The sequence below is a fragment of the Pipistrellus kuhlii genome, unplaced genomic scaffold, assembly GCF_014108245.1.
Source record: "Pipistrellus kuhlii isolate mPipKuh1 unplaced genomic scaffold, mPipKuh1.p scaffold_m20_p_7, whole genome shotgun sequence".
Taxonomy (NCBI): domain Eukaryota; kingdom Metazoa; phylum Chordata; class Mammalia; order Chiroptera; family Vespertilionidae; genus Pipistrellus; species Pipistrellus kuhlii.
The window spans coordinates 14,262,051-14,283,340 of record NW_023425573.1 but is presented as its reverse complement, the minus strand read 5'-3'; the positions used below and the strand labels follow the sequence as shown (position 1 = coordinate 14,283,340).

At 45.0% G+C, this 21,290-nt stretch overlaps 1 protein-coding gene across 1 annotated transcript in view; it reads right to left on the bottom strand.

Moving 5' to 3' along the window:
- Positions 1–21,290, bottom strand: part of DNAH7 (dynein axonemal heavy chain 7) — a 155,275-nt gene that overhangs the window by 84,214 nt on the left and 49,771 nt on the right. The window contains exons 21-30 of the mRNA XM_036422091.2: positions 20,994–21,192; positions 17,828–17,968; positions 15,751–15,963; positions 14,324–14,433; positions 13,784–13,952; positions 10,014–10,116; positions 9,768–9,895; positions 7,788–8,000; positions 4,993–5,091; positions 598–846 (exon numbers count right to left, since the gene is read on the bottom strand). Of these exons, the coding sequence (XP_036277984.1) occupies positions 598–846; positions 4,993–5,091; positions 7,788–8,000; positions 9,768–9,895; positions 10,014–10,116; positions 13,784–13,952; positions 14,324–14,433; positions 15,751–15,963; positions 17,828–17,968; positions 20,994–21,192 (1,624 nt within the window). The remainder of the gene's footprint in view (positions 1–597; positions 847–4,992; positions 5,092–7,787; positions 8,001–9,767; positions 9,896–10,013; positions 10,117–13,783; positions 13,953–14,323; positions 14,434–15,750; positions 15,964–17,827; positions 17,969–20,993; positions 21,193–21,290) is intronic.

Here is a 21,290-nt window from a genome sequence, read left to right as displayed (position 1 = left end):
AAAAATGTGGCTCTCCAAAGAAATGTCAATCATTGTCCTGTTGATATTTGGCTCTGTGGACTAATGAGTTTGCTGACCACTGCTCTAACATATCAAAGTGGACCCAACTGCAATGTGTAGGACATAAATTTTGACTAATATACTCATTATTATATACTGGCAGCCCAGTGCATGAAATTTGTGCATGGGGGAGGGGTCCCTCAACCTGACCTGCACACTCTCTCAATCAGTGACCCCTCAGGGAATGTCCGACTGCTGGTTTAGGCCTGATGCGGGATCAGGCCTAAACTGACAGTTGGTCATTCCTCTTGCAATCTGGGACTGCTGGCACCTAACTGCTCACCTGCCTGCCAGATCATCCCTAACCCCTCTGTCTGCCTGTCTGATCACCCCTAATTGCTCACCTGCCTGTCTGATTGCCCCTCCCTACTACTCTGGCTTGGCCCCGGCTGCCACACTTCGTCCAGAAGGACATCCAGAACGATGTCCAGAAGGTTGTTTGGCTGTCTGGTCTATTTAGCACATTATGCTTTTATTATTATAGATATACATGCACATCTTGGTTACAATAAAATAATGCACTTATAACACACTGACCTTTTCACATATATCACTTAAGGCTCCAGCTAAGACGCGATATGCACTGGTCTTTCCTCCAAACGGTTCTCCGACAATCATGAAGCCGTGGCGCACGATCATCATCTCATAAATCTGGAGGATCTTCTCAGAAAAGAAGCTGGTCATTTGCAAGTTCATGGCTTCACAGTTGTCCTTGATGGCCGCCAGCAAGTCATGGTAATCTGGCTTTGGCAACTTCACCCCAGGAAACAGGTCTGAAGTAATTCCCTGATGATAGATGATTTGAGAATTTATATTACCTATTTATACATTTGCTATCTATCTATCTATCTATCTACCTGGACACACATATACATATACACATATACAAACACATACTTTCATACAAGCATATACACACATAAACATATTTAATACTGATGGAAATAAAGTCATTAAGTAATAGTTCAACAGTATTTTAACAGTTTTCTAGCGATATGGTTGATACCCAATAAATTGTATATATTTTAAGTATACAATTTGATAAGTGGAACGATCGAGTCCATCTAGACAATCACATGTCTGTCACTCCCCACGTTTCCTGTCACCTTCTGTCATCCCCCTTCCCTTCCCTCCTTACTACCTCCTACCTCCATCCCCGGGTGACTCCTGACTTGCCTCTGTTGCTATTTGTATTTGCATTGTTTAGAATTTAATATAGATAGCCTGTATATTATGTGCTGCACTTTATTGTCTGGTTTCCTTCACCTGGCATGAAGGCTTGGACATTCACAGGTCTTGGCACGTGTCAGGAGTTCATGTACTGAAGTAGTCCCCTGTACTGAAGTGAACCAGTGTTTAAATCCGTCCCCCTACTGATGGACATTTTCACTGTTTCAGTTTGGAGTTATTACAAATAAAGCTGCTGTGATCATTTGGGTAGAAGTCTTTTTATGAACAAATGCTTTCATTCCTCTTGGGTGAACACTGCGGAGTGGAATACCTGGATAGTATCGTGTGTGTGCGTGTGTGTTTAACGTTTTAAGAAATCGCCTGCTTTCCAAAGTAGTTATATTATTTTACATTCCCTCAGAGGGCATAAGGGTTCCAGTATATGGTATGAGCAGCCACTTTAAACTGAGACATAGAAATAGGTGTGTAACGGTATCTTATTTGGCTTCAATTTCCATTTTCCAATGATTGACATTCTTGCATGTGCTTATATGCTATAAATATATTTTCTTCAGTAAAGTGCCTGCTCAAATCTTTTGCTATTTTTAGTCAGTTTATTTTCTCAATGGTAACTTTTAAATGTTATGCGTACAAGCCCTAGCTGGTTTTGCTCAGTGGATAGAGCAATGACCTGCGGACCAAAGGGTCCCAGGTTCGATTCAGATCAAGGGCTCGAGCCTTGGTTGCAGGCTCTTCCTCAGCCCGGTTGGGGCTCATCGGGGCTCATGCAGGAGGCAACCATTCAACGTATTTCTCTCACATCGATATTTCTGTCTCTTCCTCTCTCTAAACGTCAATGGGAAAATATCCTCAGGTGAAAAATATATATACACATACACAAGTTCTCCATCATATATCTAATTTGCAAGTATTTTTCCTAGTCTACAACTTGTCTTTCATTCTTTTACCAGTATTATTCAAAGAAGAAACATTTTCATTTTGATGAGTCTATGTTAGCAATGTACAATATTATTTTATGTCTTGTGCTTGTGATCTTGTGTTTAAGACAGTTTTTGCTTAACCCAGTGTCACAAGGGACTTCTCCGGTTTACAGCATGTTTAAGTCAAAAAGTTAGACAACAAACACAATCCGATTTTAAGGTTCATCGTACAGACTGTCATAGTGGCATAAAGATGGACAAACATATCAAGGGAACAACTCATTCTCAACAAGGGCACGAAGGCAAACCCACAGCTAGGAGACAAGCTAACCTCCAACAAGTGATGCTAGAACACCCAGATTTGCCAAAACAACCAACTCCAGCCCATATCTCAGGCAGTCTGCACAGACACGCTCCGAGGCATTTTCCTCATTGAAGCTGGCAGCACCCTGACCAGCTGGCAGCCCTTCACGCTCACCTGGGACTCAGAGTGGGGCCTTATCTGGGAAGAGGAGCTTTGCAGATGTAAGTGAGGTTAGACGAGGTCGAACTGGGCCCTGCACCCAGTGACTGTGGTCTGGACAGCGGGAAGGAGGAAGGAGAGAAAGATGCAGACCCTTTCTGCATCTTTCTCTCCTTCCTCCTTCCCGCTGTCCAGACCACAGGCACCCAGGAAAGAAGGCCCCGCGTGATGAAGGCGGAGGCTGGAGCAGTGCCACGGGAAGCCATGTCCACCACGGCCAGCAGCCCAGGAGCTGAGAACACAGCGCTGCCCGGGAAGGCCCCCAGCGAGGGTGCTCTGGTGCGTGAACAGGAGCGTGGCTCTCGCTCCTGGTAACTGCCCTCCCCAGAGCCTCCAGAGGAAACGCCTCAGCTCCAGGCTGCAAGGGGACAGATGTGTGCCGTCTTCGGGCACCCAGTTTGTGGTGCTTGGTCATGGCCTAAAAAATGAAATCAGTCATACAATGTATGACCGGAAAGAACTGTAATTCCATAGTTAATGTTCAGCAATAGAGAGAGTTAACTGCAAGCTCTCGGAAATACTCCTTTACCAGCTGCTGAGGCTACAAGAAGCACAGCATCATGTGTGAGGAAGAGGACTCTTTCTTTGACTCTGCAGGTATAAACGTGGAGACTTGGAAGAGTTTCATCTGAAAGCATGCAGCGGAGCTGTACTTCAGAATTTACAAATGTCAAGTTTAGTTACCCCTGAATTTAATTTTGTTAATGCTGCTATGTTGAAACAAATCTCAGTTCATCGAGGCACGGAGTTTCCTTGGGGCAAAGAAGAGGAAGGCCATACAGGAGAGTGGGTGAGAGCACGCCACTGCCTGTGTGGCTGGAACACCTACTCGCCCCACCACAACCTCCTCCCCCTCCCCCCGAACTGGCCATCAGCACAGTTACTCAGCACCTCCGTGCTGCCCATTACCCTCTGTGAGACAGGGTGGCCAGAGCACCCGCCTCGCTGGCTCATTGTGAGTTCAGTAAATCCTAGCTCAGAGCTCTTAGAACAGGATCCAGTCTACAATACTAAGTGCACAGTATTTTCTAAAAACTAAAATAAAATCTCAAATTGCTCAAGGTTAACCTTAAACGGAGCAGATCCCTCTGGAACACATTTGGTGCTCAGTGTTTCTGAACAAAGACTGCGCCCCTTCCCCCCAGGGAGATCTGGAAATGTGTAGACATGTCCATGGGAGCAGCCTGTGGACACCGGGGATTGGGGGGGAGGCAGAAAGGATAAATTTTCTGCAGCAGATGGCAGTCTCTCCCCACGAGGGGTTGTCCTGATTGGCTATGTCCATTGCACTCTACTTTGGCCAGTGCACAGTGCTCACTGGATGAAGTCACGGCCCTGTGAGAATACCCTAGTGAGGAACCTTTCGGCTCTGTGACGTGGAGCACTGCTTTTGTTCCTGGAAAATCTGCTCAGCGTGCTAGGACCAAGGCCACGGAGGGGAAGCCTCAGGGAGAGAGCGTGCCTCCTCACTGTGGCTCTGCTCTAGAAGGTACTGGCACCGTGGCTCTGAGGCTCAGGGAAGCCCCTCCAGAGGAGGCACAGGGCTTGGGGCCACTGACAATGCTGGCCCTCGCTGGTGGACAGGGCCATTCCTCCCCACTGGTGACAGCCAGACCGCTCAGTCCCCACCCGCCGGGAGCTGGCTGCCTGCACTTCCAGGCGACAGGTCCTGCGACAGCTTTTCTCAGAAGCCCGGGTCCCTCCCTGACCTCCTCTCCCCGAGATGGGGAAGGAAACGCATGAAATTGAGTTACAGTACGGAAACTGCAGCCATCACTCTACTCCTTCTCAATCATTCATAATCCAATCTTTAAAACAGAACAGGACTCACACGCTTCGCTCTCATATTAAATCACCCTGAAAAAACAATTTCTTCCAAGCCATGGCACTCTTTCAAAAAAATTAAGCTTATTTATATATGCATTACCTCCATCACTACTTTAGCAACAATTACCACGTCCCTAGTCTGTGCAAGGAGGTCGGAGCTGTGTTAGACTGATGTTTTTCCTTCACGGACCTACATTCTAGTGCAATTCATAAGCAAGCACATATTGTAACTTGTGTGTGCTATTCCATGTGTGGTTTTCATAAAAGTGCTATTTTAAAACCCCAACTTGTTAAAAGTCATCTGAAGCAGCAAAGTTAGCTAAACACCCTTCACACATACATGGAATGGTCATGTTTCTCTGGCCAGACCATGGCTTTCCGAGGAGTGTCCCTAGGGAGTCGCCCACTGGGCCATTTGGTACGTGCATGGCCATGAGCGTTTTGCTACATTAGGATAATAAATGTTCTTACCTCAAAGAGCGGTAAATCATGGGACAAAAATTTGGGCAGATTTACATCAATAATAGATCTGAGCAGCAAAATTTCTTCGTTTTCCTGTGGATATTTCAGCTGAAAGAAAGACACACTCATGATGACGCCAGAGTTTGTTGACTTGTGCCCCTACATGTTCACAAGGGCCCCGGAGGAATTTAAACCCACACACAACAACGAACCATTTCCACTCAGCTGGATAGTTATTCATTGTAGAAACTGACCTTTATTCTTGTTGAATTCTCTACTAGTTAATCACAAAAACCTAGGTTGAACTAACCACCTCTTCACAGATGCTCTAAGTCAGTGGTCGGCAAACTCATTAGTCAACAGAGTGGCCAACCACAGCTCGCAAGCGGTGTGTGGCTCATGAGCCGCAGTTTGCAGACCACCGCTCTAAGTTAAAAGCTATGGGCATGAATTCAGTACGGGGTGGGACTAGCCACTGGTTCCCTATTGGTAAGAGCTTGCTTGTCCTGTGTATTCAAGATGGGTTGGTTAAGTGGAAACAGTCATTAAAAGTGGGCAATCATTTTTAAAAGATGCATTTACGTTTGAAGCATATACACAGTCAGGTTTTTGTTTTGTTTTCTCAGTCTTATATACTTTATTTTCCATGCCTAATTCAAATTCATTTTAGGGTATTTGTGTGTGTGTTTTTTTTTGTGTGTGTGTGTGTGTGTTTTTTTTTAGCCTTTCATCTGACTGAATCGTTCTGGAACAATGAACTTTGTTTCCATAAAAATAAAACTCTTCACGTTGGTATCTCATCCATTTCCTTGACATTTAATTAGATGACATAATAACAGGAACATACCAACTAGCTTCAGAATGTTCGGGAAAATGCACATAGCTCATCTGATTAAAAAAAAAAGTGTGTGCGTGTGTTTGGGGCGGGGCAGGGAGCAGCATGCTGGCTGAGAGCTGAGCACAGGCATGTCTTAGTGTGTGCCAGACAGAAGGGAGACGGCTGGTTCATGTGCCAAGCCACTTAAGTAGCGGGTGTTTCAGAATGCGTGAATTGCATTCCAAAACACCCGTGATATGGCTCGTCCTCGTTAGTATAGTGGTGAGTATCCCCGCCTGTCAAAACACCCGTGGTAACGCCACCATGTCCTGGCTGGACTTGGAACCTGTTGCTCCTGCCCATTCGGTTCACATTGTTCACAAAAATCCGAACTCAGAATTACTTCTTCCAACGTCGATACTTCGCTCAACCTCTCACTCTGGAAGTCCTCCTGCCATCTCGCATTTAATTTCCCAGGACCCTCTACCTGTTCTTCAGAGCTTTTCTGACTAATAAATTCCATGGCCCTCCTTAATGGATGGAAGCCTTACTGGCCAGGGATGCCTGGCAGTCAAGTTCAGTGCCTCTGACTCCAGAGCTCCCAGGGCCAAAGCCAGTCCCGCTCATGGGAACTCTGTCTTTGGAGCCATCTGACCACGCACAGATAATGAAGCGTCAGACGTTTATTTTGTTATTTGAGAGGCTATTATTTTAAAGCAAATGTTTACATCGTTTTTTGATGTAACAGAGATAAGTTTAAAATATTCAAGGCAAAACAGTCAATGATTCTAAATGAGCTTTGGACAGGGAAGGGTGGGATTCATTTGCCGTGTGGTTTCAATAGCTTAGGTCCATAGTCAGGATGTCAACGATGACATATACGAGGACATGCATCATCTCTCCCATTATCTGGCCACAATGCAATCACGACATGCCAGGTTAATACGAATTGTGGCTTCCAGTTGCATTTGTTTATTGCAGAAAAACATACCGTGACATATTAGGCTCATGCAAAACAAGATATCACCACTATATATCAGGATTCTCGCTAACATTATTATAGAAGATAAAAATGCATGCCGTTGTTCTTAATCATGTAGGATATATTTTAAAATATTTCCCAAGTCATGGATGTGAAAATATTATAAACTCCAAGGTCACAGTTTGCATTTGTCTGTTAACTATATCTTGCTTGCTTTCATAAAGAACTAATGCTCATTCATATTTCATGGTCACACAAGATTCTACCAATGGAAAGTTACCCACGTCCTAAAATACTTAGGCTTTTCATCTGTACTTGTAATTCAGACCATTTTACATGCAAACATTATATTGCCAATCTATATCTGTTACTCTATACCAGTGGTCGGCAAACTTCAGCTCGCGAGCTATATGGGCTCTTTGGCCCCTTGAGTTTTTAGCAAAGGCCAGCTGAGAAGTACCCTAATCAAGTTAGTAATAACAATGTACCTACCTATACAGTTTAAGTTTAAAACATTTGGCTCTCAAAAGAAATTTCATCGTTGTACTGTTGATATTTGAGTCTGTTGACTAATGAGTTTGCTGACCACTATAATGAGTTAGAGAGTCTATACCAGTTAGTTGCAATGGTATAATTCTATTAAGTGACAATGTTTAGGGACTTCTGTGTGTGTTAATTATAGATTACTTCCTTTAAAGCTGTTCATGTTTATGTAGCATGAAAGCCTTCAAAATATTTTTCAGCAACAGAGAATTAAACTCCTTGGTGGTACCTAGTGTCTACGTTTAAAATGATGGAACAGAACTCGGATCACTAAGAATTACATGGCTCAAGTTGGACAAATCATAAAATTCCCCTTTCCACATGGGCAAATAATCAGATTTTTAGTTCCATAAAGGAATGTTTCTCAGCTGATGAGACCAGCCAGCCGCTGGCACTCGGGGCAGACATGTGGTCCTGGGATCCCCCGGAGGGGGCTTAGGAGGGAAGTCAGTGGCTCTCTACCTTCAGGTTGCCAGCAGCCGTGAGCACCGACTTCACGGCCCGCATGCCGTAGTCGTAGTGATGCTGCGAGGACAGCTGCTCCGAGCACAGGCGGTACGTGGCCACGATTTTCACGGACAGGGGCCGCGCCGTGACGAAGCCGCAGGAGTACAGGACTATCTCGGCGATCATGGCATAGTCGGGCACCATCATGGCAACGGTCCGGAAGAGGGCCTGCAGGAGTGGAGGGCGCCGTGCTGGTAAAAAGACCTCATAAAGGCAACCCTACTCCCCACTTCACACAGCTCTTCGGCAACGTTATTACATCACAGTGTCCAAACCATACAGGTAAAAGCACTATATAATAAATGTATCCTTAACTTTTTATATAAATACTAGTGGCCCGGTGCATGAAATTTGTGCATGGGGGGGGGGGGGTGTCCCTCAGCCTGGCCTGCATTCTCTCCAATCTGTGGGATCAGGCCTAAACCAACAGTCAGACAACCCCCTCACAATGCGGGACTACTGGCTCCTAACCGCTCACCTGCCTGCCTGCTTGATCTCCCCTAACCACTCTGTCTGCTGGTCTGTTTGCCCCCAACTGCATCCCCCCTCTCCCCCACCAGCCTGGTCATCCCCAACTGCCCTCTTCTCCTGGCCTTAACACCCCTAAGCGCTTCTGCCTTGGCCTCACCACCATGGCTTTGTCCAGAAAGTCTAATTAGCATAATACCCTTTTATTAATATAAAATTTTCCTTGCATTGTTTTAAGAACTTTCAAATTTCTTTATTAAATATTCTTTATTGTTGATAGTATTACAGATGTCTCCCATTATGGGTTTTTACCACCTTACTATCCCTGTTCATGGGCTCTACATATAAGTATATGAGTTCTTTGGTTTATCTCTTCCTGCTTCCCCAACTCCACCCAGAGGTGTGTCAGTCTGTACCATGCCTCCCTGCTTCGGGTCTTATTTTGTTGGCCAATCGGTTTTGTCAAGTTCCTATCCTACTTAAATCTCTAGTGAATTATTAATTAACACGAATGTCAGAGTATCAACTGTGTGCTCTTCCTCTGGGGAAGCAGCACGTCCTGAGGAAGTGCCTGGGACTCTGCAGGGATGGCCCAGGCCCGGCTTCTCATCTGGATGGGGTGGAAGCGCCAGCCTCAGGAGGGCAGGAACGCAGGCTCCGGAGCCAGAAGATGGGCTTGGAGCCGCAATGACCACTCGTGATTCCTCACCGTTGCTCTCTATGCACCAGCCATAAACATGCAACCACCAGAAAAGTGACAGGTCTCGTCTATTCAGTTAAAAAAGTGTATTGCTATTTTAAAAAAACAAAACAAAACAAAACAAACAATAAACTGGGGCTGGGTTTTAAAGAGAATTGGAGTTGCTGTGGAATGTAAATTGTTTCACCCTGTGTTAGAAGGCAATTTAGCAACATAGCTCTTTGTCCTCTGACTGGCCCTAAGGAAATACTTTAAAAGAGAGAAAAGATTTAGGTAAATACTGCCCATTGCATTATTTACAATGCCGGAAAATGAAAAGTAATATAAATGTCCAACATTAAGCGATGTAGTTCAGTACATTTATAGAATTATGTTTATAAAGACAGAAAAATGCTTGAGCTATAATAGACTCTTGGGGGGGGGGGGAACCCACCCTGTATACACAGTTATCTGGTTTCAGCATTTAAATTAACATTTTTAAAGACATTTAAAATCGGAGGATACAATACAGGAAGCAGTAGAATGAGTACCTTTTCATTATTTCCTATAATTACCCCAAATTTTAAATGCAAGTTGTGGAAACTCTTTCTGGTTTGCACATTTATTTTCTAAAGGTCATCACAGCTTTAAAAATTATTTTCTAAAAGTTAAATACGACACCTAAAAGCAAATGTTTTGCATAAAATTCAAGGATAGCGTGTTCTTTGTGTTATGTACTGATTGCAAATTACAGGAAGGACATGATGACGGAATTGCCCTGTGCGTACCTTCAGATTATCCGGCAGCTCTGAGCGCCCAGCGTAGCCGGGGTTCATGGTGATAAAGACAGCGCACGTGGGGTCAAGTTTTAGTTCGGTTCCTTCAAACACCAGCATTTCGGCCCCCGCGTTAATGCCTGTGGTGGGCAGGAGTGAAATGACTGAGCGATTCCACAGGAAAGGGTGACTCGGGCCGTTGTTACCTCCCGTAGTTCTACCCTTCTTCATCTCACAGGACCACAAACCAGCCGTTACCTCTCTGGATGGTCAGAATTTGTTGAGCAACCACAGAGAGCACTTCCAAATCAATCCTGTTGAACTCATCAAAGCAAGCCCAGGCTCCGCAAGATAACAGTCCCTGGGAGAAAGCAGGAATGGAATGTTTCAGTTTTATCTGATTAAATGTGGCATTGAAATGTTGCGTTTTCACCCCATCTGCTCGGGAGCTTAATATCTATCAAGGAAATTGCTCTTCACCTTTATCTTTAAAGATGGCTTTTCTTATTACCAAATTCATTATGCATGAACAAAGGGTTTGATCAATTGGAAGAATTTCCCAGTTGATTTGTCTTACTTTCTGTGTATTTTTTAGCATTTGGATGTGCACCTTTAGTTTCAAAGCCTGTCTTGCTGTGTTTGCCGGCAGATTTTCTTCGCCTTTCCCACATGGACTCCACGGGAGGTGCTGCGATAATCCTCTGAGTCAGAGAACTGCGGTTGCCAACTAGACTGCACTGTGGCCTGAGGACCTAAAAGCCAACAGCGTAGTTTCGGGCCCTCATTCGCCATCCCGGCTCGCAGCCACCTCACGCACGTGTGCCATTTGGTCATAGGAAGAACTAGAAAATCAAGCCAGAGTAGCTCAGTCCAAATTCGGATTTGTTTTCTAAGTTTTATTTCACATGCTTGTTGAATGTACATTCGACATAGGCTGCATATGCATGTAGGCATGGTGCACTGAGAGCCGGTGTGTGCCAGGCAGGAGGCATGGCACTCTGTGTACATCTTTCCGTGAGGAAGCCAAGGCCACATCACACAGGTGTGATGTAATTAGAACTCGTCCACACAGTTAACGGTGGCTGACGTGGGATGTGCACACAGCTCCTCTACTGAGCCACACTGGACTAGCCATGAATGTTATGTATGTCAAAGAATGTTCATTTCCATTACTAGAAAATTCCACCCGTGACCCAGTCTCTAGTACATGCTATCGTAAAAGGCTTAGAATCACAAAGAACAGGATGCTTCTGAAGCCACATATTCAGTTACACAGATTGAGAAGTTCTTTTTTTAAAAATATATATTTTATTGATTTTTTACAGAGATGAAGGGAGAGAGATAGAGAGCTAGAAACATCGATGAGAGAGAAACATCGACCAGCTGCCTCCTGCACACCCCCCACTGGGATGTGCCTGCAACCAATGTACATGCCCTTGACCAGAATCGAACCTGGGACCTTTCAGTCCGCAGACCGACGCTCTACCACTGAGCCAAACCGGTTTCGGCCAGATTGTGAAGTTCTTAATGCCAACACCCATGTCTTTTATTTTGTACCCCCACTATCCAGCATAAGATAATCCTAACACAGTGTCCATACACTCAACAAATTCTTACTGGTAAGTACATTTAATACAATTTAGTGTATGAATCTAAATTAAAAAATTAACAATGTCATTATACAGATTAAAAAATTGAGAAACACATACCAGATGGGTCTTTCAACATTTAGAAATATGCAACTGTCTGGTATGCAAATCTAACAAATAGATTTGCTATATCTTTCTTAAATAATCATTACAATAAGGTTGTATATCATTACAGAAGATGATAACAATAGTAATTGGTCATTCAAATGCTTTCTTGGTATTTTATTCATTACTAGAGACCCGGTGCACAAAAATTTGTGCATTGGGGGAAAAGGGGGTGTTCCTCAGCCCGGCCTGCAGCCTCTCACAATCCAGGAACCCTCGGGTAGGGCCCCTAGGCCTGGCCTGAGATCAGGGCCTATTGGGGCTTTCCTTCCCCAGCCACAGGCAGCTGGTCCCATCCCCGCCGCTGCCACTGCCTGCCTTCTGTGCGGTGCTGCCCCCCTCCCCTGCCACCGGTGGCCTCCTTCTGTAGGTGACAGGCATGGGATGTGATGGTTTGGCTGGCCTGGGCCTCCCTCTTTCTTCGCTAGGGGGCGGGGCCAGGCCTTCGAGGGGCCGTCTGCCTATCTGATCTCCCCTAACCACGGGCCTGCCTACCTGATCATCCCTAACCACTCTGCCTGCCAGCCTGATCACCCCTAACTGCTTGCTGTAGGGGTGGGGCCAGCTCTGTGAAAGGCCGTCTGTCTGCCTACCTACATGATCTCCTCTAACTACTGGCTTGCCTACCTGATTTCTCTTAACCAGTGCTTACCTGATCACCCCTAACTGCTTACCTGATCACCCCTAACTGCTGCTCTGACTACCTGATCACTCCTGCTCTGACTACCTGATCACTCCTAACCACCCTGCTGTCTGCCTGATTGCCCCTAACCATTGTGCTTGCCTACCTGATCATTCCTAGCCACTTGCCTACTTACCTGATCACTCCTATCCACTCTACCTGCCTGATTGCCCTTAACCACTCTGCCTGCCTACCTGAGCGCCCCTAGCCACTCTCCTGCCTGCCTGATCACCTCCAACTTCTTGCTGGGGGTTGGAGCCAGCCAAGCAAGGGGTTGACTGCCTTTCTGATTGCCCCCTAACTCCTGGCCTGCCTACCTGATCACCTCTAGCCACTTGTTTGCCTACCTAATCACCCCCAAAATGCTGTTCTGCCTACCTGATCACCCCTAACTGATTGCTTGGGGGCAGGGCTAGCCCAGCAAAGGGCCATGTGGTTCTGGTGTCTGGTTGTTCTCTTTATGCTTATGATGACTGGCATTTATTATATAGGATAATTTTAACTTAAAAAAAAACAAACCTCTTACTCTAATTATTTCAACATCACAAATGTAAAGACTTTTTATACTCCAAGTTTGTTATAAAATGACCAGGCCAGTCCTGGCCAGTTTGGCTCAGTGGATAGAGCACTGGCCTTTGGACTGAAGGGTCCCAGGTTCAATTCCTGCTCAAGGGCATGTATCTGGGTTACAGGCTCCATCCCTGGCTCTGGTCAGAGTGTGTATCAGAGGTAACAAATTGATGTGTCTCCCTCACATTGATGTTTCTCTCTCTGTCTTTCGCCCTCGCTTCTACTCACTCTAAAATTCAATGGAAAAATAGCATTGGGTAAGGACTAACAACCACCACCAACATGACCAGGCCACATTTCAGTCAGGGGTAGAATTGGTATATTCTTTTGTGTTAGTTTCATTTAAAAATAAATGTTAATATCTTCTGGAGAAATTCAGAAAAGTAAGTATTACAGATTTTTAAAAAATATACTTTGAAATTTACAGAAAAAAGAAGAAGAAATAAAACAAATAGAGCCCATAATCCCAAATGGACAATTCTGTGCTCAATTGAACCACCTAACATTTTAAGGGATGACGAGCTGTTCAGGGGTTTAGAGACTTTCCATCTTAATCCCCTCCTTTTGCAATCTGACAAACTCGGGAGGATGGGGTCTCAATCAGAATCAGAAGAAAAACAACCACATGGATGTTTAAGTTCCACAAAACATAAACTAGATAGAACGTGCCTACAGGAGTGAGTTCTTGAACCAGGACTCGCTCAGAACAAGTCTGCAGGCAAAGAAGTCCGAGTCCCACAGCCTTTGCCCGACACAGCAGCTCTCAAGCCCTTCATCTGCCCCCCGGACCGCGCCCCCCCCCCCATTCCTATCAGCAATGCTGAGCCACAGAGCAGGAACGGCGAGGGGGGTGGGGCTCCTTCCCATGGAAGCGTCCTTGGGAATTGCCGAGATGGCCTTTACTCTTAACTTAAACTATAGTGTCTTTTATTTGCATTAAACCGTGTTTCATAGTAAACAGCCTCCCTCTCCGAGCAGTTATCATATTGTAAAAGGGAAAAAAATGAGGCATCGACTCAGACCTTGAAGAACTTTCCTAAGGCCAGGTAGTCCAGCCCGTCGGAGCAGTTGAACACGACACACTGTTTGGCCACGGCCTTGGCCAAGTCTTTGGTGGTTTCCGTCTTCCCGGTGCCAGCGGGGCCCTCGGGCGCGCCCCCGAGGTGCAGGTGCAGGGCTCCGAACAGGGTTCTGAAATGCAAGCGACAGGCATCTGTGCAGCAAGGTGGGTGCAGGCAGCGGAGGGAGCGTGTCAGCCGAGAGCCACCCCCATTCCTCCCCAGCAGCTCTGCCTGCCTCTGGCCCTGCTCCCCTTGGCGCTGCTCTGTCTGTGACTGTATTTTACTTCTGAGTAGCTGTGTGCTGGGCTGGCTGGGGGTCAGGGGGATGATCAGGGCTTCAATCAGGCTAGTTGGCTGCCACAGTGCACATCATAGCCACCAGTCATTTTGGTCATTCTGATTATCCCACCAGTTTGGTCGCTGGGCTTTTATATATATAGATGAGTGGTCTAGAGATGAGTGAAAGTTATTCCCAATAGATCCTGAAGTTAATGTGTTTACCTGTAACACCTGTCAGTGAGTGGAGTGATCACCAGCCGAGGGGAGTTGCCCAGGTATTCATACCCATATCGCAAGCCAGCATTAATCATCTTTGTTTCTAAATTATTGTCCTAGGACAGAGCAGATAAAATAAGGTTAGCTCAAATATTAGGATTTCAAATAACATGAAATCTCCAGCTCTTTTATAAGTAATAGCCATCTTATAAACAACATCTTTGAAGTTTATTTAATTCAGTAGAAGAATTTACTATCTGATTCCCTTGTCGAAGTAACTGAAGCCATTGGCTTCCATTTTCCCTAAAGAATATATTCCTTATCTCTTCTGCATTTTCTTTTTTCTTTTTTTTTTAAGTGGCTTACACTTTTAACTTTATTTTTATTGAGGTCTTTAAATTTATTTCTGTGTTCTTCAGCTTCTTTCATCAATGTCTTCTCATTTTCAGTACACAGGCCCTTCACCTCCTTGGTTAAATTTATTCCAAGGCATTTCCTTCTTTTTGATGCAATTATAAATGGGATTGTTCTCCTAATTTCTCCTTCTGATCATTCATTATTCTCCTATAGTTTTGACCATTTATTAAATTAATTTTCACTATCACATGGGTGTTTTCACAATCACCATTTTACAGATAAGGAAACTGATGCTTAAAGCGAGTAGGTAACTTGCCCGGTCGTACATCTGGGGGGGGGCAGGGGGGCGGTGCCTGAAACAATGAGGCCACAGCCTGAGCCTCTCACCACTGCACACATTGCCTCTCCTCTATTTTTCCCAGGTTCTGGTTTTTGCACCTTCTCTCCTCTTACCCCATTTCATCCAAGCCTTTCACATAAGCGAATAGAATCTGATGAGAACTTTAGAGGCCAGATCTCCGGTTGTGAACTCTTCCCACTCTCAACAGGCCCAACCTTTCCCACGGTACTAAGCAGCCCTGCTCCCCCTACCTCCCAACGGGGCGGCCATCACAGCCACCCAGTGCCCTGATGAAAGCCTTGCTTCCAGATGATGTTTCTGGTTCCTTCAACTAATGAGTTTTAATGACTATATCCGACGGAAACAGTCTGATTTGCACTTTCCATAGATGTCTCGAGTAATCTATAAATGCAACTCTCAACTGACTAGTTCCAACATTGTGCAGATTCAGCAAGCATCAGGACTCATTTAAAATGAGGACATTTTTATAATTGCTCATGATTGGCGTGTGTCTATGTGAGTTTATGTATCTCTGTGTATAACTATGCATTTGGCCATGGGGAGCTGGGTTAGCTATAGATGCAGTTTTAGATGTGGAGCTTTTGGCTGCCTCGATCTTCAATCTGGAGGACGCATCAGCAAAAAATCCTGTGCCCCTGATACCATGTCCATGCAAGCAAGCGCCCATTACAAAGCGACGCGCTGCAATAGTGCTGCAGTAACATCCAGCGCTCACCTGCCAGTAGTACCTGAGCTGACTGAGCCATTCGAAGTCAGATTCATCGCTGACTTTCTTCTTGACCAGGTTCGTGAGGACGTCTCTGGCGTGCACATCCAGCACCACCAGGGCCCCCAGAGTCACACGGTTCTGCTTGGACAATTTGCCGCGGACCAAGGTGACAATATCATCAATTTGACTGTTGCATTTTCCCAAGTATTGCTCAAGAGCCTGAAAGAAAAGAAGATACGATTACTCAATAGGATCAGAATTTTTTTTAAAAAAAAAACTTGGAACTCGCGTGTATATACAGAGTGTTTTCCACATTTTTCTCATGATTTTCCATATGACGTGATTTCAAAACAATCCATTTGTCTTACCACTGAGGTATCAGGTGATAGTATTTTTTGTTAACATTGTCTTCCTTGTAAACCATTCTAAACAAGCGAGCTAACGAATCTGGAGTTAACTGCTCTCGTATTCAGCCAAAATAAACCCTACCTGGAATCAAATGCTTTTATCATGCCTAGGCCCTTCTATGGATACAAAGATACACTGACTCAAAACCACATCGAATTTGCGACACCGCAGGCTCTGTGACACTGTGACCCCTTCATTCGTGTTCTCACCCCCTGGAACGCCTCCCGGGCACCAGGTCCACAGCCTCCACTCGCTGAGTAACCCCACTGGAGCAGGTGTGGGTGGCGGCTCCGGGAGTGTGACCATTCCACCTGGTGCTGTGTAGCACCAAGCACCAGACGGCTCAGGGTGTTAGCAGAGGATGGAAGCACCCCATCTTCCACGGGCTCCCAAGAGCCTCCAGCTGCTCAACCAGAGTCATCCCTTTCCACTGTGAACCCCGCATTCATTAGGGGAGAAATCACCGGCACAGAGAATACTGAGACACAGGCCAGCCTCACAGATAGACCCACAGGCAGAGGGTGAAGGGCAGCCCATACCAGGGCAACCACGAGCAGAGGAGAAAGGAAGAATCTGCATTGGCAAGGAACATGGCAACAGGCTGCCTTGCTACCTCTTGTAGCTCCCGGGTCAGAGGTCAGAGGCCCTCAAGTCTGTGGGTCGAGTGACCCCGAGGCACAGGCTCTCATCGCCTTGCTCTGTGAATGGCTCCATGTCTGCTCCATATCCCCTGAGTGTGTGTGAGTGTGTGTGTCTGGGGGGGTGGAGAGGGTGAATACACTAGCAAATGTATGAGGAACTCCATCTCAGCACCAGCGGGCACTGCTGTAAACCAAAAAGCCACGTGTCTCTAGACAACATGGTAAGAACTGCCGGCAGGGCAGACCGTTTTGAGCAGAGGGCACACTGAGAAGGTAGTGACCTACGTGACCTGTCCCTGGAGATTCATATTACCCTTGGTGTCTAGTAGATGCGTGAAAGGATTACAGTTAACGCTCCATTGCTCTACCTCAACCCCTACCTGTTCCGGCCTTCTTGGAGTTGGCCCAGAAAAACACACATTTGGACAGAGGGGAGGAGGTTTGATAAACACTACATTTGCAATGAAAAAAGTAATTGGAAGATGCCAATAAATGTGGCTGATCTGTTCACATTTGCTTCTCTGGCCCCTCCACACTCTTTTCCTGTGGTGGTGAGTGATAAAGCGGATGGTTTGGGGGCCAGCAAGTAAAGAGGGAAGTCCAGGGGGCTACTAATTAATTACTAATAGGAATTTAGTGATAAATGGTATTAAATATGAGTTAAGTAATGAATAGTGTTAACTAAATTCATATACCCAATGTATTAGGCATTCCAAATCAAGCATCATTTGAAATATTAATAATTATTTATTCAAAAGCAGTGCATGAAAAAATAAAGGTGAAAATAATCTAAATGGGCCTGATACCTGGCCTCCACAGGGTAGCTTTACTCCTGACATTAAAGGGAACTATCCTTTCTGAGCTTCGGAAGCTTCTCAGTCCTATTGTGACTCCATTTTTAAAGGTACAATTACAATACTGTGTATAATAACGAGACTGAGACTCCGGTGCCCAGGGCTTTCTGGGTGGATTGCGTTTCTTTATAATAACCGTTGGGGGAAATGCTGGCGAGCCTGCGGGGAGGAGGAGCTCACCTCTTGCCCCGTCGAAACAGCCGTTTGGACTTCGAGTGTCCAGAAGGTCTGGGACACACAGAGCACCGTCTGGCCAGGAAAAACCCTCACCCACTCAATCCGCTGGTACTGCGAGTAGGCAATGATGGCAGCTTTAATGACCTGATGGGAGAAAAGGCCAAGGATGAACAGCTTCACACGTGAATGTGCTATCCAGCGAAGAGCTAAATGCCAACAGATTAGCACAGACCGTTCCATGTTTTACATCTTAGCCAATTATATAAAGACACAAAGCACAGGACTAGACCTTTTAAGTTCAAGTTAATTCCCATGCCTGTGAGTAAAACAAGTACATTACATAGCATTTTATTTCGCTGGTGCATGACCAATTTGTGGGAAGCACATATATCAAATATTTATTGGAGCAGTCGTGGCCAAAAATATCCTAGATACATTTGGATTGGAGAGGCATAAGGCAATTTTGTTGTAACACATAAACTCAAATACTCCCCAAATGAGAGCCATCAAATTCATAGGTGCCGATTTTCTTTGAGCCAATCAGATCCCCACTCAGCCACATGCATCTGAGCGCCTGACCATCGGGGAAACCACACAATTTCTCTCGAGTCCCCCCGTGTTTCCAGATCTTTCTCCCCCTCTCAGCTCCACCGTGTGATGCCCACAGCAGTGATGACTGGGACTAGAGAATAATCTATTCATGGGGAGTTGAGAGCCGTAAAACCAGGAAGTCTAACTCATGTGCTTTGCTACATGTTTTCAGTGGCCTCATATATCCACTTCTGCCAGCCATCAGTGGGTGACATTGTCATCTGTTAGATCAATAAAAAATAGTAACATCATCCTGGTCGGTGGTTCAGCTGGTTGAAGCGTCATCCCAAGCACCAAAGGACTGTGAGCTGGATTCCTGATCAGGGCACAACTAGGGTTGCAGGTTCAATCCCTGGTTGGGGAATGAACAGGAGGCAACAAATGGAGATCAATGTTTCTCTCTCATATCAAGGTTTCTCTCTCAAACTCTCTCCCTTCCACTCTCTAAAAAAAATCAGTAAGAACATATCTTCAGGTGAGGACTAACAAACAAACAAACAAACAAATAAATAAATAAATATAAAAAATATATAAAAATAGTAACAGCGTCTGGGAGGTGACACCCACTTTAATGTTTGAATTTCAGGGGGGGAAATGTCAAAATTGGATTTTTATGAGAAATACATAAGAAGGGGTAAAACGTTTTAGATTTCTGGTCTACCTAGTATGTCTACGGAGTTGAAAAGGGCTAGGAAGCCACAGAAAGAGGTTAAAAACGAGCAGCTGAGAGATGGGGGGAAGAAGGCAGAGTAGAGATACCCCAAGGGTGGAGTAAATATATATTAGGTGAGAAGAAGTAGGACTACATAAAGTTCTATAATATTGAATGTAAAATATATTACTATATCTTTGTATGTTATATATACAAGTAAATATATGTATATATATAAATTATGTATATTTTGGAGGTAGCAAGCTATATTAAAGCCATGATAATCTAGAATGATAAAGGGGCAAAGGTGCTAAGAATATGACTTTTAAATTATTTACAAATGACATAAAATTAACTTCACTTAGGCATGCAGTAGTCTTTCAAGTATGCAAATATATAGAGCACCACAAAAGTAACACACATGTCTCCTCTGTGCATGTATGTTGCATTTGCTGACATACTTCACCAACACAAACTTGCACATGAACATCTGGGGAAGATGTTGCCTACACAATTCCTTGCCACCCCAGCTTAATGCTCCGAAATGGCAACTGAAATATTTTCTTTAAGCTCTTGGACAAACAAAATGAAAAGAATAGTTGAAATAGTATCAGATATGTCTGAAATAAGGAGTCTTCACTGCATACAGCAATTAACCAACCAATACCCAGAGTCAATGCTGCTAAGTAGTGGTCCAAGTGGAATTCATCTGCATTGCTAACAGCTATGAAAGTGGAAATGCTCTTTGTCACTAGCGATCAAGGTCTAAGCAAGCTCATCCTCTTGGGCCCGCTGGTCCTCTACATGAGAATTATCATAAGCAAATAACTAATTCAAAAGCTTTATATGTAAGCACGTCCTTTATAATTTAATTTCTAATAGGGAGAAATGTGAAACTACCCCAAAGATTTTACATCTGTTGGGGAAAGTGTATGCAGGCAGATATTAAATCCATGTTTTAGATGAGAAAGAAGCATGAAGGCTTGTGAGAACCATTAAACATGTAGGTTCTAGTTACTTTTTCAATAATGTGCGCAAGAACCTGAAAAAGTAATGAAAGTGGTTGTTGGGACATAATGCCTTATTTCCTTTGCCCTCATGCTTCCCTGCTCGGCCATGATTTCTATTCTCAAGAAGGAACTGGAGTGCTAAGTCTATGGGATAGCAAAAAGCTAGTTTAAGTTCTCAGTCAATATCTGTTTGTGGCCATGACTTGAATTCTCCACTAACAAAAATAATTTCAAATGACTGGGTAATCATGTGTTCACATTCACTGCAGGACACATGCACGGCTTTCTACCATTTTGGTACCTATTTTGTGTGTACAGAGAACAAGATGGTTCACCACCGAAACACACACATCCAGGAGATGGATGTGCAGCTGTAGAGCGGGCCTTCGCAGAGAGTCTGAAGATAGATGGTGTAGAACAGTGGTCATCAAACTGCAGCTCGCAAGCCAAATGCTGCTCTTTGGCTCCCTGAGTGTGGCTCTTCCACAAAATACCACGTGAGGGTGCGCATGTACAGTGTGATTGAAACTTCGTGGCCTATGCGCAGAAGTTGGTTTTTGGCTCTCAAAAGCAACTTCAATCATTGTACTGTTGATATTTGGCTCTTGTTGACTGAGTTTGCCGACCACTGGTGTAGACCAAAGTGTGTGTTAGCGACAAAAGCACTAGCATGTGGCTGTACAAAGGGAGATAGGTTCATGACTATGACCCAAGTCTTCTCCGGATGGATGGCACTTTGTCCCACTTGTCAAGTGAGTCACTACTAAGTGACATCACAGACCATCGCTTGGTCTCTGAGCGATGGATTACAGTTAAGTTGGTAATCTGTGATTCCATTTCTGTCTAACAGCGCATTTATCAGCGGCACATTAACATTCTACCATCTTCACTAGAAGCAGTGAAAGTGGCCAGCTACCTTGTGGATGGATCTAATCATCACTCTCTCTAACTCCACCAGCCACTTCTCCACTTGGCCTCTGGCCTTCACGGTGGAGATGGTTTCTGTGAGCTCTACCACCTCGCCCTCGCTGCTCTTCATGTGCGTGATGTCCAGCGTCTCCGTGAACTCCACCTTGGCAATCCCCTCGAAGCATTTCTTCAGGTGAGGCTGCACCCTGAAGGGGGAAGCATAGGCATGTGAGACAGCAAACCGAATGATGGCCATGCTTTGTGTTCTGACCCTCCTTCATTCAAATTCATAAATGTGCATGTG